Consider the following 19,319-nt stretch of genomic DNA (forward strand, 5'->3'; position numbering starts at 1 on the left):
GAAAAGGGTCATCAACATGGAACACCCCAAACTCCCCGGGGAGATTTGTTAAATATACTATAAGAAGAAGAAAACGGAACCGATGCTTATGCTTACAATCACACAAGGGGTAGTTCAAGTATCATTGATATCTGTAATAGGAGCGGTGACCCCACTTTTGCTACTGCAGTTAGCCTATAGTTTTAAATGTTCTCCTTGAGCATTCCTTCTCTGACCATCAGTATATAAAGTCCTCTCTTGACGAGTCACGTCCAAAGAAGATCATGTTTAAGAGTCCCAAAGCCACTAGCTGGGGTTCGTATCGGTGCAAGCTGGATGAAATTATGATTGGAGCACAAGCGGCAAGAGAGCTGTTATCCGAAACTTATGTAGATGTCGTGGAGGATAAGTTAACTGCGGCTTGTGAAAGAGCGTTTCGATTTCTCCAGCTCACTTAAAACGCACATGATTAGGGGAAAATATTGGTGGTGCGCTGAGATGCTGAGAAACTTCAGAGCTTCCAGTAGGCGGCTCTTCAATAAGACGAAAGGAAGTAGACTACTCTCGGACTGGGAGCACTACAAGCAAGGGTTGTAATTTGAAATATTAGGTAAGGAAATTCAAAGGAGACTTCGGGGTCAGCTTATTTGAAAACGGCGAAATGTGAGTTCGCGAAGCTTAGTCAGATTTCCTGACGTCGATAACATCATATTAAACAAAAAAAAAACATTTTGTAAAATACACATGGTGAAAAAAGAAGGGTCTGAAGATTGGTAGAACAAAAGTCTCTTAAGATCTAAAAAATATGGAATATAGATTTCAAAGAGTCTGATAATTTTTCTGGTTCTTTCCACTCCGAGAATAAAGATTATATTTTTATACCCACATAAGTGTAAAAAGCTTATACTGGTGACAAAAAACCGGCTTGCCATTACATACAAATTTTCCACTTACAATTTTTCCCCCCAGCGGGTTAGGGGGGGTCAGAATATACCCGCGGTAGGTATGCCTGTCGTAAGAGGCGACTAAAATACCAGATTCAAGGGGCTGTGTAGCGCAACCCTGCAGGTTGCCAGCGCAACATATAGGTTCTCCAAACCCAATTGTCAACCTCACCTATCCGCGGCGAATCCTGTTTCACTAACAGACGAGGCTCTGGCGACCCTAAGCTCCTTATGGAACTTGGGGTTGGGGAGGGAGGGGATGGCCTGAAGGTTTAATGTGGCCACATAAATCGTTCCCGAGATGGTCGTGCCAGCACCTTAATGGTGCTGTGGTACCGCAGCGTACCGGATCTGTATCCGGCAAAGGACCGTCACATCGTTAACACTCCCCAAAGCCTTCGGGGAGCAACCTTATCGCTACAACAACAACTTACAATTTTTTTAGAACCATAATTGAGCATAGTGCACAAAATTTCCAATTCCATCTCTCACTAGAAGTTTAGGGGCAGACCTATTTGTTTAATTCAAACTCGGCAACGCCAATTGCCAAGCATAATTGGGCACCACTAGAAATTTAGTGGTAGTGGAACTGAAAGCTAATTGCAAAGTGCCCAACTATGATTGGGATATCCTAAAGCGCAAAGGAGAAGTATGTAGCTATTAACGAGATTTTTCATATAGGTACAGTCAACTCTTTCTAGAAATAAGTTGGAATAATTTCAGCAACTACACTGTAAAAATTAGTGTAAAGCTAAAAACAATTCAACAGACAGCCCAGTTTTACGCGCTCTTTACCGCTTATAATTCGTCTATCGTAATATTGCTTTATTATGGCTGTCGCACAGTATTATTATAAATTATTTTATTTTCAATCAAAAAAAATTTGATTTTAACCCACGAACTCATCAAAAATAAGAGACGAATATTTGTGTTAATTTTTAAGAATTTTATATTCTATTTTTTTTTTTTTATTGGAAAATTCTTGACACTCAAATGCTAATTTACAAAACATGAGTGCTTAATTTTTTCCTTTCTGAGTTCGAAGGTAAATCCATATAACTTATTCTTAGTCTTTAGTCAAATTTGGAATGATCATAATTTCTGATACTGTTTTTGAGTAATAAAATGAATATGAAAACTTTATTGAGTGAGGTATTTAATTTTTGAAATATTGTTTTAGTTAGTAAATGAAGAAAGTAAAAAAAACTGTTATAGTTAATAGTAATGAAAATTTATTTGAAAAAGGTACGAGAATATGCTTTGTATATAAGAAAAAGTTATATTTCAAAGTTTTTAAAATATAAGCAATAAAGATATATAAAAAAATTACTATTTAATGTTAAAAAAAGGATAACTAAAAAAAATTTAACAAACAAAAGCGCTTAAGCTAAATAGCGAGTTGAAAAAAAGTATACAACAGCGAACACAAAAATAGCAGCAGCAATTTTTATCAAATTTCGTTATAAAAAGTTTTATATTTCAATTTTCGATAATCTACTAAACTGGCCAAGCTAAATGTTTCAAAAAAAAAAAAAAAGAAAATTCGATAAAAATTCACGAAATGTTCGGGAAGCAGTTTTGTAGCCCAATCAATTTTAGCCTAAAAATGTACAAATAATAAATCATCTAAAATTTCTGTTCAGTTTTTGCTGAGTTTTTCAAATTTTTTGCCATAAAAATTTGTCCAACACTTTGTATGGAGGAAAATTGGAAACAAATTCGGAAAAAAAATTTCAAAAATCAATGCAAATTGTGAGTGACTTATAATTAACATTTTCTTTGACTCAAATTGATTGCAGTACAAAACTGCATACTTAGAAAAATTAGAGAACACCAAAAAAAGTTCGAAATGTTGGTAACATTTTTTCGAATTTTTTTTCAAAATTACGAAATTCATGGTATTTTTTTCTTTAATTATAAAAAAAAATAGTACTTAGTTTACAAAATTTGATAAGAAATACCACTGGTATTTTCGTGTTTGCTGCCGTAAATATAAAAGGAGAAAATATTGAACAATAGTTAATATTAATATTGAAAGTACTATAAAGAGTGTAAACTGGTGAAAAAAGTAGCAGAAGGAAAAAAGAAACTTGGCTTGCAAAAACAAAAATTTGCAAACGGATGAAAAGTGTTCGAGTAAACCTTTTTTCTCGTGTTTGTATCAGTATAAGTGCTGCTAAGTGTGAATAAGAAGGTAGGCGGCAAAGGTGGCAGAGTCGAGCTTACAAACATAGCGTGAGTTTTAAAGCATACATAAGTATTTTGTTTTAAACACAAGTTCTAATTTGTAAAAGCTTTTGGCTTTTAAGCATAGGTTAAACTATTGTAATAACATATAATTAATACGAAAAATATATAATTGGAATAGTTGTAGATTTTCCAATACACAAATTTTCCAAAACGAAAATTATATTTCGTCTTCGAACATTTTTCCGAAAAAAATGAAGCACAAATGAAGTTTTTTTCATGTCAAATCAAACTTTTTGAAAGTTAAATAAACTTTTTGGCATTTTAAATTAAAGTGTTCTCATTTAAACTTGAACCTTTTCGGCGATTCTTTACTTTAGCTCACAGCAGCTAAAGAGGGATGTCGTAAGATGCTTCTTGGACCCAGTATCATGAATCCTAAAGCGAAAATTAAAAATTTCGTTTCTGGCAAAAGCTTTTTCTAAAAAACCGATAACTACCACGCTACCGCACCGAAAGGTAGTTTTGTTTACTGTGCAACACAAAACTACAACAACCACATTAAAGTTTTCAATTTCCGTTATCGTATTAGTAGTATTAGGTCCAAAGCGCTTCTGATGATAACCCTCCCTATATTTTTGGACGAGTTTTAGCAGTTGTGAACTAAAGTTAAGTATAACCCTTATTTGAAATTAAATATAAAATTTTCTATTTAAAATTAAACTTTTTTAAAAAGGTTCTATTGATTTAAAAAAAGTTTAATGCGATACGAAAAACGTTTCATTTGATTTGAAAAATTTTAATTTGAATTTAAAAAAAGCTTAAATTGATTTGAAAAAAAAAAAAAATTAATTAATTTGAAAAAATTTAATTGGACTTAAAAATGTTTAATTTAATTTGTAAATTGATTTGAAAAAGTTTAATTTGAGTTGAAAGATTTTTCGTTTGATTGGAATTTAGTTTACTTAAAAAAGCTGTAATTTAATAGAAAACACGTAAGATTTGACTTAAAAATTGTTTAATTTAATTTGAAAATTGATTTTAAAAAAGCTTATTTTATTTGAAAAAAGTTAAATTGGACTTGAAAAAGTTTCATTTGGTTTGAAAAAAGATTACTTTGTTACAAAAAAAATTTTATTTAATAACAATTGTTTTTGTTTTATCGGCCTATTGATTCAAGGTTCGAAACGAGCTCAAGACCAGAACAATAATTATTTGTAATGACTATTGTTTTTATACTCAGTTGAGCAGAGCTCACAGAGTATATTAACTTTGATTGGATAACGGTTGGTTGTACAGGTATAAAGGAATCGAGATAGATATAGACTTCCACATATCAAAATCATCAGTATCGAAAAAAAATTCGATTGAGCCATGTCCGTCCGTCCGTCCGTCCGTCTGTCCGTTAACACGATAACTTGAGTAAATTTTGAGATATCTTGACGAAATTTGGTATGTAGATTCCTGGGCGCTCATCTCAGATCGCTGTTTAAAATGAACGATATCGGACAATAACCACGCCCACTTTTTCGATATCGAAAATTACGAAAAATGAAAAAAGTGCCATAATTCTATACCAAATACGAAAAAAGGGTTGAAACATGGTAATTGGATTGGTTTATTGAAGCAAAATATAGCTTTAGAAAAAAACTTTGTAAAATAGGTGTGACACCTACCATATTAAGTAAAAGAAAATGAAAAAGTTCTGCAGGGCGAAATCAAAAGCCCTTGGAATCATGGCTGTTCGTGGTATTACATATATAAATAAATTAGCGGTGTCCGACAGATGATGTTCTGGGTCACCCTGGTCCACATTTTGGTCGATATCTCGAAAACGCCATCACTACCACCACTCCCTTTTAAAATTCTTATTAACATCTTTAATTTGATACTCATATCGTACAAACAAATTCTAGAGTCACCCCTGGTCCATCTTTATGGCCATATCTCGAAAAGGCGTCCACATATAGAACTAAGGCCCACTCCTTTTTAAAATACTCATTAACACCTTTCATTTGATACCCATATCGTACAAAAAAATTCTAGAGTCACCCCTGGCCCACCTTTATGGCGATATTTCGAAAAGGCGTCCACCTATAGAACTAAGGCCCACGCCCTTTTAAAATACTCATTAACACTTTTCATTTGATATTCATATCGTGCAAACAAATTCTAGAGGCGCCCCTGGTCCATCTTTATGGCGATATCTCGAAAAGGCATCCATCTATAGAACTTAGGCCCACTCCCTTTTAAAATTATCATTAACACATTTCATTTGATACCCATATCGTACAAACAAATTCTAGAGTCAGGCCTAGTCCACCTTTATGGCGATATCCCTAAATGGCGTCCATCTATAAAACTATGGCCCACTTCCTCTTAAAATACTTTTTAATACCTTCCATTTGATACACATATCATAAAAACACATTCCAGGGTTACCCTAGGTTCTTTTTACAACATGGTGATTTTCCCTTACTTTGTCTTCACAGCTCTCAACTGAGTAAGTAATGTTCGGTTACACCCGAACTTAGCCTTCATTATTCTTTTTTTTTTAATTTTTCTATAATTGAAAAATTGTATTTTGTTTTTGGAACAGTAAGTAGAAAATTTTTCAGACAACTTGCCATAGCTGCGCAAATAGATCTATTCCGAAGGGTGCTAAGCCTTCATCATCAGTACGCTTTAGGCACGCTGCGCTAACCATTTAGCTATACAGCGGCGGTTCATTTGAGCGCAGCTATGGCAGGTTGTCTGAAAAATTTTCTACTTACTATTCCAAAAACAAAATACAATTTTTCAATTATAGAAAAATTAAAAAACAATGGTCATTACAAAAAATTATTGTTCTGGCCTTGAGCTCGTTTCGAACCTTGAATTTTTATTTAATTTGAAAGGAGATTAATTTTGTTTGTCATTTGAAAGAAGTTTCAATTGTTTTAAAAAAGTTTCGTTTGATTTGCAAAAAGTTTAATTTGATATGAAGCAAGTTCAATTTGATTTAAAAAAATTTATTTGATTGAAAATTTTTTCATTTGGTTGGAAAAAAATTCAATTTGATTAGAAAACAGTTTCATTTGATTTGAAAAAAATTTAATTTCACTTTAAAAATATTTCATTCTTCTCGCGCGCATATATATATATAAGACTAACACTCGAAGCGCACCATATATATATGTAGCTGTGGTCACAATTCATTATCGCCTCTCAATACCATGCAAATTTAAATAAATGTCAAAATTGTCAAATCTCGAATCAGCTCTATATATTGTCTTTGATAATTCGAAATCAGTAGTCCAAATAAATATTCAATGATAAATCCAGTTTATAGAAATTCTTTCTGGTTTATTTAGTATGTATTGAATGCAAAGTTAGTTTCACTTATTTAACCAACCTATCTCGACTTAGGCGTTTATGAATTATAACCGCAGATATTAAGATTTTGTAATTACTATTTTATTTTAAAACTTTTTCGCTATTATATACAATGATCATGCTTGTTCTGGTTTTTTGACATTACTCGAAAAAAGTTTAAATACATTTTAAACATTTAACAAGTTGATTGCTCGAATTTAAATCGATTTAACCGATTTCGAGACGTAACCAATTTGTATTATATCTGATACTGATAATAATATTAAATAATAATAATTCTTAAAAACGTTAAAATTTTTTATTTAATTATATCTTATCAATATGAAATATGTTTGTGGATAAAACGACCCTAAACGTATAACTATTAATTTTTTGTGTCTTATGGAGCTTTTCGGCCGTTGGTTTTAAAGCAAAAAAACAAAGTTTTTTCTTTTTTCTTCTACATGTTTCGGTGCTATTTTGCACCTCCTCAGGAAGTCTGTTTATTGGACAAAAACCATAAAATAATTTATAAACATAACATCGACAAAGTATATAGCATTTTCTACTAAACACTTACATTAATTGTATTTTAAAATTTTTTCACCTAAAACATATTAATTTACTGAACTATTTATTTTATTTATTTTCCTTGATCGCCGTGGCGTAAGCACAACTCATATTGTCCACATCGTCCTTAAAATTGACAGCTTTTTTTATTCTTTGCTGTATTCGAAGGCCTTCCAGTGTCAGTCTTGTTTTTTCTCTTTCTTCTACATCCAAAATTTTTACATTTTCAAAATCAGCTGAGTGTTGTTTATTTGTTATGTGTTGAGAAAGCGCAGTTGAGTTTTTTCCATTTTTGGCATCTGCCCTGTGCTCGGTGATTCTGACACCCAAAGCTCTCTTTGTAGTGCCAATGTATATTTTGTTGAACTTTTCTTCAACATTCCCATTGCACTTTATTTCGTATATAACGTTGTGTTGTTGTTCCTTCTCTACTTTGTCTTTTGTTCTTGTAAATATTTTATTAAGTGTTGAGTGTGGCTTGTAGGCAAAGCATGTATTGTTCTTGTCCATTATTTTGTTCAATGTTTTGTTGTCCGTTAAGCCTGGTATGTATGTAACTCTCCTGTATATTGTATTTTCTTGTTCGTTGTTTGTGGCTGCATTTCTATTATAATTTTTAATTTTGTTTATTGTTGTTGTTATAAGCATCTCTGATACTGCATTAGGGTACCCATTTTTATAGAGTATGTTTTTTATTTTTCGCCTGTTTCATTTCTGAACTCCTGATGACTGAGTTTGAATATTTTTTCAATTAAGTTTATTGCAGTATTTTTCTTTTGGGTCCAGGGATGATTCGAGTGATAATTTATCATTCTCGACGATGTTATTGAATTTGCGTACCAGTTCGTTATAATTTTTCGATTTTTTCTTATAATTTCTATATCTAGGAAGGATATTTTAGCGTTATTTTCTCTTTCTGCAGTAAACTGGATTTTATTATGTTCAGCATTCAAAGTTTTTAATATTTCTTCCACGTCCTGTATTTTAACAATTGCTAATATGTCATCTACATATTTATTTATGTATTTGACATATACGTCTTTGGATTTCAATATGCTAGGCTGTCGGGAGCTTATTACCTTGATGCTTAAGGTGTTGCGGGAACAAGCGAGTAAGCCCCTTCCAACCTTTGATTCGGGGGGATGGTATAATGGTGTGAAGATGATAGCGTGCGACAACATAGCGAGTTTGCAGTAGCTGGAGGAAGTGGTTCCAAACGTCCAAAGACAAGGCACGAACGCGCGGTTTGAGGTGGTGGATAAAGCGCAAATCCCAACGGTACCAAAAGTTAAGGTATGGATACCATGCATGATGAAGTCTGAGGATACACTGCGACTTCTGCAGAATCAGAATCCGAACATACCGACACAGGATTGGAAGGTACTTACTGTATCTCGGCCTACCGAGGATGGTCAGTTCTACATCTTCCAAATAAACAAGCAGGCGGAGGATATTTTGTACACGCAGCTTGGCAAAATATCCTTTGATGCTGGCAAAATTTACATGCGACTCGAAAAGGGCGAAGTCGAAAAGGACCTCAAAAGCCTAAGAGAAAAAAGACAGGTGGAGGTCCACGACGTCACCACGAACGTGCTAGAAGAGGACCAACCGCTTAATGGTGCTGTGACTCGCACAGAGGAACACCCGGCACAACAATCGTGAGAGGCTGAAGGGGGTTTCGAATACTCTAAACCAAAATGGCAAGGGGAGGACGACGACGTCAAGAAGAAGGTGCTGGAGGGGGACAAATAGCCTAATGGTGCTGCGAGTCCTACAGATAAACCTCCAACACAGTAAAGTGGCGTCGAGTGAACTCCTCCTAACCCTTGAGGAGGGTTCGTTTGACGTGGCGCTGATCCAGGAGCCGTGGCTCTCATCGGGAGGAAAGGTTTCTGGACTTAGCGCGCGCGGGTTTGGTGTTTACTACGTGCAAACGGAAGGACGGGTGCGAGCTGTAGTAATGGTAAGGAAACAGCTGCATTCATATGAATTAAGTGTCGGTATATTTGGTCTGTATAATTGTTTAATTTGTAGACTGATAAATAAATAAAAATAAATAAAAAAATAAATAAATATATACTGCCTAATTACACCACTGAGGATCTCGTAGCGGTGGCCGTTAAGGAAAAGAATAAGTAGGCATTTATCCTGGCGTCCTGCTACATGGCCCATGCTGCGGAGGTTCCACCGATGGAGTGCAAAAGGTTAGTACAGGAGGAAGGGCGCAAAGGGCGGTTGGTCATAGGCGCAGATGCAAATGCGCACCACAATGCGTGGGGAGGAGCAGATATGAACGAGAGAGGCGAATCTCTGTTTTGTTACATCCTGCAAACCAATTTGCAGACAGCCAACAGGGGGAATGTCCCTACATACATTGGTCCAACATCCAGCAATGTTCTAGATATTACATTGAGCTCCGAGCGTGATATATCAAGGTATGATTGGATGGTTCTTGAGAGACCATCCTTCTCCATGCGTATATCAGCTTCAGCATCCCCCTAAAGAGGGTAGAGAAGGGAGGAACCTCTAGAAACCCTAGGTCAACGAACCGGACTAAATTCCAGAAACATGTGGAAAAAAACTGGGACAACCCAAAGAGATTGCTAATGTAGAGGAACTGGAGGAGTCGAATGAATTCCTAACAAGGACGCTTATGACTGCGTATAACAAAGCTTGCCTTCTAAGAAGATTCAGAGAAAAAGCAAAGCCGCCATGGTGGAGCAATGAGCTGAGTCTTCTAAGAAGACAGGTAAAAGAAATATTTAAGCTCGCAAAGACCGCGGAAAGCGAAGCGTGTCGGGATGAGTACAGGGATCTACTGAGGATCTACAAGCGTGAAATTACTAGGGCGAAGAGAAACTCATGGAAAAGTTTCTGTACGGACATAGAGTGCTCCAGCGAAACAGCACGGTTGAAAAAAGTCCTAGCAAAGGGAAACATAGTCCAGGGACTAATAAAGAAAGAGAACGGGGAATGGTCACGTAATAGTGAGGAATCCCTTGAGGTGCTTCTCGATACACATTTCCCGTCGGGATACGGTTTAAAAGAGCCAGCAGACATCACTCACACTTCGATCACGGAGCTACTTGTGCCAGGCTTGGTGACCGATACCAAGATCGAGTGGGCAGTGAAGACGTTTTCTAAGTTTAAATCGCCGGACCCAGATGGTATATTCCCGGCCATGCTACAAGTCTCAAGTAGGGCGGTCGGGAATGGCTTAAAATAATATTCGATGGGTGCATACGACTGAATCATGTACCGCACTCTTGGAGAACTGCTCGTGTAACTTTTCTACCAAAGGCGGGGAAGATCGGTCACGTGTATCCCAAAGACTATAGACCCATTAGCTTGACATCATTTCTGCTCAAAACCTTTGAGAGGCTGATAGATGTGTACATAAAGTCCAGCGTGGAGGAAAAGCTGCTCTCTACAACACGGCATGCGTACACCAAAGGCAAGTCGGTAGCACCGCATTGCATAGGGTGGTAATAAGCATAGAGAAATCCCTGCAATATAAGGAGTATGCTCTAGGAGTCTTCTTGGACATTGCCGGGGCTTTCAATAATGTTGCAAAATGGGCGATTATGGATGGCCTTAATTACATTAAAGTACATCCTGCCTTAATCAGATGGATCGGCTTCATGTTAGATTACATCACAATGGGGATTGTACGAGGCCACGAAATCACTGGACAGGGGCACGCCGCAGGGAGAGGTGCTATCACCTTTGCAATTGTCATAAGTGGAAAGTACCTTCCAACGATTAGTTCTTTGATGGATCGGGCGCTTCGGGATATTCATACCTGGGCATCTAATGTCGGGTTGAAAGTCAATGCGGAGAAGACGGATATGGTCTTATTTACAAAGAGGTACAAGGTCCAAAATTGGACCAGGCCTAAGTTAGGAGGGGTGACCTTACAGGAGAAACCTTGCACAAAATATCTAGGAATCATCCTAGACAGTAAGCTGTCATGGAAGCGCAACGTGGAGGAGAGGGTCAAGAAGGCCTCAACGGCACTCTATGCATGTAAAGGAATGCTGGAGTGTACGTGCGGCCTATCGCCCTCTCTTTCTCATTGGGTTTTTACAGCGATTGTAAGCCCTGTTCTACACTATGGAGTTCTTGTTTGGTGGAAAGCCACACAAAAAACAACAACCTTCAAAAAATTAGATGGGGTATGAAGACTATCGATGCTTGGCATTACGGAAGCCCTGAAAACAACCCCGACGGCTGCACTGTATGCCATTCTGCTCATCCCACCTGTAGACCTGGTAGCAAAGAACAAAGCGTTAATGAACGCAACCAGGCTCGGTGCTTCGGGGAATCTTCACAAGGCGAACAGACTACATGATTCCCTATCTGCGCTTCGAGGGAGATCTTAAGGCCACAATAGAGGTGGACGGTTGGCGCAAGGGTGCGAAAATGGCGGACGAGGCGATACATGTGTACTCCGATGGTTCCAAATTAGTGGAGGGGGTAGGGTCTGCGGCATACTGCGCTGATCCGGAAATAAGCAGATCCTACAGGCTGCCGGATTACTGTAGCGTTTTCCAAGCGGAAATATTAGCCGTAACCAAAGCAGTAGAAACCCTGGAGGATAATAGCTTAAGCTGCAACCATGTTAACTTTGCGTGTTAGAGTGTAAGCAGTCTCTGGAGAGAATCGGGACAGGGAGAAGCATACATCTATATTGGGTCCCAGGGCATATGGGGATAGATGGGAATGAAAAAGCTGACGAACTAGCTAAAAAGGGCGCATCCCTTGAAGCTTGTTCCGTAGATATCCCAATTAGATTGGACGAGATTAAGCGAAGGCGAGAGGTGCACATGATCGACCAAGCGAAAAAGGTGTGGGTTTAAGCGCGGGGCTGTAAAGTGTCGAAGATTATGTGTAGGTCTTACAACCTTAGACTAACACAGTTGCTTCTATCATTAAAAAGAGAGAACTGTAGACTCATGACGGGTATTCTGACTGGACACTGCCTTCTGGCGTCACATGCCTTTAAACTAGGCTTGGTCAGTGATAGCAATTGTAGGAAGTGCGGGTTGGAGGAGGAAACGATCGAGCAAGTTCTGTGCTCGTGCCCTGCACTTGCCAGGCTAAGACTCCAGCTATTAGGAGTGATACAGCTGTCAGATCTAGAAGCAGCAAGTGGCTTAAGTCGTAGGAAGCTTCTAGTATTTGCCAAGACGACGGAGATATTTTATAACATAGGTCCTGGTTTTTGATAGGGTTTTTCAGTTTGTTCGTTAAAACAAACTTCTGGTAACACTACGGACTCAATCAGTCTATGTGAGGTCCTCATGGACCGGCCAGTTCAACCTACCTACCTACGGTTAAGGAAACCAGAACAGTTTTGTCCATAGAACTAAGTAAAGTATTTCATAAATTACCTAAGTATTACAATTTTGCTATGTATGGGAGTTTTTAAAAAACATATTAAAACAAAATTTAAAAAAAATATAGGCGCGAACTTTTAGAAAGTAAAATCTAACTAAACCCAAATTTTTTAAACCAAATTTATTCTTTAAAACCAAAAACCAAACCGTTATAACTTTGCTAATTAAAAGAATGAAATCCAAATGAAACCAGCTCCAATCGGTTTTCTTCAAATCGGGGTCATTCACCTTTCATTCTTCTAAATTTGCAAAACCGAAATCCGGACGACAACGGAAATAAATCGAAACTGAAATTGTAACTAAAATACATCAAACTTGAAACGTGATGAAAACGGAAGCGAATTGAAGCCAAAGGAGCCTAGGTTCGAAAATGAACCATATGCGACAACGAAATGAGTTGGAAACCCGAAATGAACTGACACCAACATACAAGTTATATTAACAACCGGAACTGAATCAACGTACAAATAATAAGGAACGAAACTGAAAACAGAATACAAACAAAGTTTGAGAAATTAATCAAGAAAATAAGCGGAAATATAATCAAGACTAGTTTTAAAGATAAATTCCGAAAAATATAGAAACAAAGACGAAATAAATTAAGAAGAATGAAACTGAAATTCGATACAAAATTAAGGAAGGAGAAAAACTAAACCGAAATAGAATCTGAAACTTGTTTTAACAAACAAAACCTTAAACTGAAATCAAAACTTGTTTTGAAGTATGAAGTCATAAGCGTAAGCCAAATTTTCGAAGAGCAAAACAGTAACAAAACTAAGATTTATTTCGAAAAATTGTTACGAAGACTTGGCAGGAATTTTTACATATTTTGGAGAGGGAGGGAAACTAGTCAAGTGTGGTTCAGAAAGCGTAATATGCATTTGAGAATAGAGAATTTCAATTCAGAAATCATAAATTGTAAGTCAAAATACTAAATTATAGTTTATAAACCGCAAATTATATATCATAAACCGTAAAATGGTCATAAAGAATTGGGAAGGAATTGGAATTGTACTTCCGAAAGCGTTAATTGTACTTCAGAACAGTCAGTTGTACTTCTGATACCATAAAATGTGTTTCAGGATTAACATATAGCTCATTAAAGCAGAATACTTAGAAGTGCAACTGAGGTACAATAAGTGGTTTTTTAAATACACTTCACGATTTCTGAAGTTGACTTGAAGTACAATTAAGGTCTCTCAAATACAATTTACATTTTATAAACTGTTTTATTACTATTTGGATTTACAATTTACGATTTCTGAAATGAAATTCACTATTCTCAAATGCATATTACGCTTTCTGAAATACACTTGACTACCCTGAAGTAAATTATAAGACTTCTGTCGTGCATTTGACTACACTGAAGTCCAATTTATCGTACCTGAATTGCAAATAATTATTGTGAAGAACATTTTACCATTTTGAACAACATTTTGTGGTTTCTGTAGAACGCTTGAAAAATTAATATATTAACAAAAGCGGGAGCCAACTTTGAGTATTATTTCGTTGAGCTGATATAAGGTCAACGGCCATAACGTCAATTAATGCTATAACCACTTCAAATGGCCATAAGGTCAGCAGATTTTATGACCACTTCAAATGGAGATAATGTTAATTGGCTTTATGACCACTTCAAATTACTATAAGGTCCTTCGACTTTGCGCCCTTTTCAAGTTCGACCTAATACAAATTCAATTGACCTTATGGCTATTTGAAATGGTCAAAATATCAATTGATGTTTTGTTACTCCTACAATATTTCAGTTAGCTTATTAAGGAACAATTTAATAACAAGTAATATAAACTAAGCAAACTTTTTAAATATTACAAATTGTTTGTTAATTTTCCGTTAAATAAATGCTAACGTCTCTATTAAATTGATTTATTTTCTAAAGCTGTTGTTTTATTAATTATTACGTTCATAATGCGACCTCTAAATGGTGTAATTAGTGTTTAATATTTTAGCATGATTGCATGCAAAAATACATAAATTCTATAATATTTGAATAAGTTCTTTTTTTACTATTTTATTTGGTATACTTACTGGTGATTATGTTGTTGTATTTGTACAAATATATGTATATGTTTCAGCTTAAAAGTATATCTGTTGTATCTAAATAAATCTTCTTTATAAAAAAATATGTTTATGTGTTTTAGTTCACAAATATGTGAATATCTAAATATAAAAAAAACACTCTCAGGGGCATTTTGTGCATACAATTATGATTTGCTGAGCGAAAGCGGCATACATTTTTGTTGTTGTTTTATTTGTTATGCATAATTTTTTTTTTTTCAATTTGGAAGTATTTAATTAATACTTTTGTTAAATCATTTAAATTCGTTTAGCATTTTTGTTTGGGTTGTAGAAAATATGGTAGCGTTGAAAATTATGTACATGTCTACCTACATACATATATACATTCGTATTTTTTATGTAAATAAATAAAGTAGTGCAAATAAATTGAAAATGTATTTATAATGCAAATCATGTTTAATAATAAACAACATTAATACTTGGATTATTCATTTAATTCTGACTGCATCGAAATTTTTCGTTTAATTTTTGATTTGTGCACGTTTGTTTGTTTTTTTTTTTCACAAATTTTGGTGGTAGAGAAATAACAAACAAGAAAAATAAAAACAATTGAGTGTAAAACTAGCAAAAATTTTTATGAAATTTAACACAAATCTAGTTATATGAAACAAAAATTACGGAATTTGTATATTGAAATTGACTAACTATGAATTTTTGTAGACAATTTTTAAAAGTGTTCTGCATAAATGCAGTAGCGTACACGAAAATAACAGTCGCAGTTTTTAGAAAATTTTGTCCTTTTTTTAATTTTAATAAAAGTTTCCATAACTTTGTCACTGAAATTATGCAGACGAAACTCAAAAACGTTTTCGAGAAAACTTGAAGTAAACAGTGCCCGTGTTATACGATCACGGATGAAAAACCAATTTCACTCAAATGATAAATATGAATCTGTCAGGCTTTTTGTAAAAATCATAACAGATAATGCATTTAATCTTTACTTGTAGCCACTATTTCACGTATTTTCTGAATCCCAAATATAATTTCATTGCTACTGTGATTCGAAAAATTGAGTTCGATCAGGTATTGTATAACATGATACGAACCCAGTTTTGTAGCCCAACTCTTTAAAGGCTAACAGAGTACAAGTTATAGGTCTCTCCAATTTCGTAAAAGAAATTTTTTAAATTTTTTTTATATTTTCTTTCAAACCAAGAGCACAAAGCTTCAAAGCTTCTCGTGCTAGTACAAAAATTTTGCTTCATTACAACAAATCGTACTGCATTGACGTCCATTTCTCGTCATGTACGATTGCTCATATGAAATTTCTTTGTGCCTTTGGAATACAAGAAATTATAAAAATAAAAAATAAAAATGGAAGAGATTTTAGACCAAACTTCTCTTCCAATTTACGTCGTATTCCTTCTTGATTTTTCCTACAAATTGGCTGAACGGGACCCACATGCTTTACGCCGACTCCGAAAGGCATCTGCAAGGCAGACGAATTTTCACTGAGAAGCTTTTCATAGCAGAAATACGCTCGGAGTGTTTGCCCGAACAATTCCGAGGGCTGACCCCACTGAAAAAACATGTTTCTAAATTTTTGATGTTACTTTGGCCGGAGGGTGAATGCAGGATTTTCGGCCTGGTAGGCAGAGCACACTACCACTACACCATGACGGCCGCAATTCTGCTAAATTGCTTTGTGTTTATTATTGGAAGTATGTGGAGTTTGGAGGAGGAATTCTGTTTGGAAAATCATAGCATGACTGAGAGTACCAGGCGGTTGAACCAACCAAGCCGAGACATGCCTTGGCGAAGCGTGCCGAATCTACTGATTTTAGCTCTGTCGTCTGGAAATGTCGGAAGTTTCATTGCATCGTTTGTGGCCCTCACAACTGCAGAACGTCCTCGGTAAGTACTGCTGTTTCGGGAAAATTTCGGGAAAATGTTTTATAGCCACTCGAAATTTTAAATATCCTTTCCGGCTTTGTTATTCAATCTGTCAGCGTGACGTCATCGCCGCTTTATGGAAAATACGAGTACGATGCGATGACGAGCCGACTTCTCTGCGGAGGGCCTTATAATTTGCGCTTAGTTAGACTAAAGTGAGTGGGGCTAAAAAAATCACACCCAAAAAATTCAGGGAGCTCTAAAGAAATTTTCGTGAAGTTCATTTACAAGTTTTCCCTTAAATTATAGAAAATGAAAAGAGGGGATTTAGTTGCTAAGTTTTGATAAAAATTGGCACTGCTATATTCGTGTTTGCTATAACAAAGCAATAATAACATAATCAAAAAAAAATTTAAGTCAAAATAAGCATTATTTTAAAAAGGTTTTAAAGTTGTGAAAAAACTGTTATTTTTATAAAAAATTGATTTGAAAAAATGTGCTATTGGTTTACTATGTATGATGGGTTAAAATACGTATTATTAAAAGTAGAACAACAATTTACCGCCGGCAGCATCTGTTTTGCGTGTTGGAAAATATATAGAAAATAATTAGTTAGGATTTGCTCTTTTTAAGAAGAAATTAATTAGATATATTTTTTGTATGTAATGAATTAATGGTATTTAGTAGACACAGCAGCGTTCACAAAAATAGCAGTAAAAATTAGAAATATTCTATGCGCACTCTTTTTGTTTGATTTTGAAAAACCTGCATGTACTTAATCGGCTCTCAAATACGAAATAAATAAGTTACAGGGTGCCCTCAAAATTTGAAGCGTATATCTGCGAGAAAAATAATAGCAGAAACAATGATTTTCAAATTGTCTCTGTTATTTATTTTTGATTTTTGACTTTTTTTTTTTAATTTCGTTAGTTTTAAAATAAAAATTTAACGAAATAGCTAACATGAGCAAAATCAGTTTCGAAAACGTTTTCCAAAAATTTTAGAAGTTCGTAGTACAATCAAGTTTAATCTGAGAAAGTCCAAAGTATAAAATCACACACACTTTGATTCTTGAAACTTTTTTTTAGTTTCTTTCAAAAAAAAAAAAAAAATAAAATTGTTTACTTTCCATGAAAGAAAAGCTAAAACTCCATTCTAAAAAAAAAATTGACAAAAATTATGCGAGTTTCGTGCGAATTTAAACTTGCACTTTGTCGGACTAAAATGAATTGTACAATCAAACTGCATACAAAAAATGCTTTTTAAAATTGTATATAAAAAGTTCTTAATTTTCTGCAAGATGGTCGGAAGTTTCAAGAATTTTACACATTATTCGAAATCGTTTTCAAAATTGGGTTACATTATATTTTTCTGTACAAAATTCATACATTTTTTTTTTATAAAACTACAGAAAAAAGGCTATTTAACAAAATTTGCAAATCGTTCTTGCTGCTTATATTTATGTCGCAGGAATACATTGAGAGTGTTTAAATATTTTAACAAATATTTAAAATAAAAAATTAAATAATAATTTAATAAAAAAATTACCACGAAAGTTCGTTAATTTGCAGCTATTTTTGTGAACATAACTGTAAATATATATGTATGTATGTATATATTAAGTTCAAATATATACTTTAAATCCTTCAAACGTCAAAAGATTCTAAAAATTCTTAAATTAACTCTTACAGTTTCAATATATACAAGTGCTTGGGGTAGCTAAGTATGGCGAGTCGCCTCTGATTCCAATTAGCGGTAATAATACCACGGCCTGCGGATCGCTTCTGTCCACTGATTTCATGGCCTCACCCCCATTGTAATGTATTCTTCCTAAAATTTAAGATTTAGCCGATCCATATAGTTAAAACATCCATCAGGTACCCGCACTAGTATTGTATTTTATACCCAAAGCGACAATTATATCCAACTCTTTTGCAGGGAGTATTGACTTTATGTATGTATTTGTAAGCGAATGCATGTGTGTTGTTGTGTAGGCATTTTCCTGCACCAATTTGGGTCAAGTGTATCCTTACCAACAGCTTTAGTATAACAAATATGGTATGCTTCCTTTGAGTATTTATATGACTTGCAGAATAAAGCATTATAAATCTACATACTCAAGCATGTACTCCGAATGTATGCTTGAATTTATCACGGGACCTTGTAGGAAAAATCTCAGATGAAAAACGAGTTGACTAACAGATAATTTGGTACAACTTCTACAAAGTTCTTTTATTTTGCATGCAAGGAAGTCGTGATTTTAACACGAAGAAAACTTAAATTTGGCTTTTACTAAGGTCCCACTAGTTCAGAGTTCTATGCGACCCTAGGCTATATCCATTTAGCTTAGTTTTCACTATTGGATATAACCCGTGAGAAGTTATTTATAATGAAAACAACAAAAGTGTGCTTTTTCGATAATAAGCTTCCTAGCAAAAATATATCTTATTTAACAGATACGTCGAGGCTCACGAAGATTATTTTACAACACAGCCAAAGTTCAAATTTTGGTGACCAATAATTTAGAGGCACATCACAAGGGGAAGTATTCTTAACTCTGCTGAAGCATATCACCATAAGTACTTAGTAGCATCCTAGTAGAACGCAAATGAAGAAAAGAACGGTGCTAAAATTTATTAATTAGGCACAAAAATCGATGTTAACTAAGCTGAGAAATATGCATTCACTATCAAATTCAAAACGGCTGCCTTAATTTCTACTCTCATAAATCTATATTTGTTGCGAAATTTCTTGTGAAACTGAAAAAGGTTCAATGAGTGGCTGAAGTGGAGGTAAAGCAGTTCATCCGGAGAACAAAAATCTTATCAGCCTATAGGAAGCTCAGTGAATTGCATGCGCTCACACTGTTACAGCTTGTGGCACCTTGGTTCCTCAAAAACCTTCTTAACCTTCCTATACTCGCGCCAATTATTGTAACATCTATACTCGCGCACGG

General features: G+C 35.1%; 1 protein-coding gene across 7 annotated transcripts in view; it reads right to left on the reverse strand.

The window, feature by feature from the left end:
- Positions 1 to 19,319, reverse strand: part of cpx (complexin) — an 818,351-nt gene that overhangs the window by 259,350 nt on the left and 539,682 nt on the right. For 5 of the 7 annotated variants that reach the window (XM_067760772.1, XM_067760773.1, XM_067760774.1 and 2 more), the window contains exon 5: positions 16,926 to 16,937. The exons of the other annotated variants lie outside the window; for them this stretch is intronic. In XM_067760772.1, coding sequence (XP_067616873.1) covers positions 16,926 to 16,937 — 12 coding nt within the window. The remainder of the gene's footprint in view (positions 1 to 16,925; positions 16,938 to 19,319) is intronic. 7 annotated transcript variants of the gene reach the window in all.

This window comes from Eurosta solidaginis, chromosome 1, assembly GCF_040869045.1.
Source record: "Eurosta solidaginis isolate ZX-2024a chromosome 1, ASM4086904v1, whole genome shotgun sequence".
NCBI classification, from domain to species: Eukaryota; Metazoa; Arthropoda; class Insecta; order Diptera; family Tephritidae; genus Eurosta; species Eurosta solidaginis.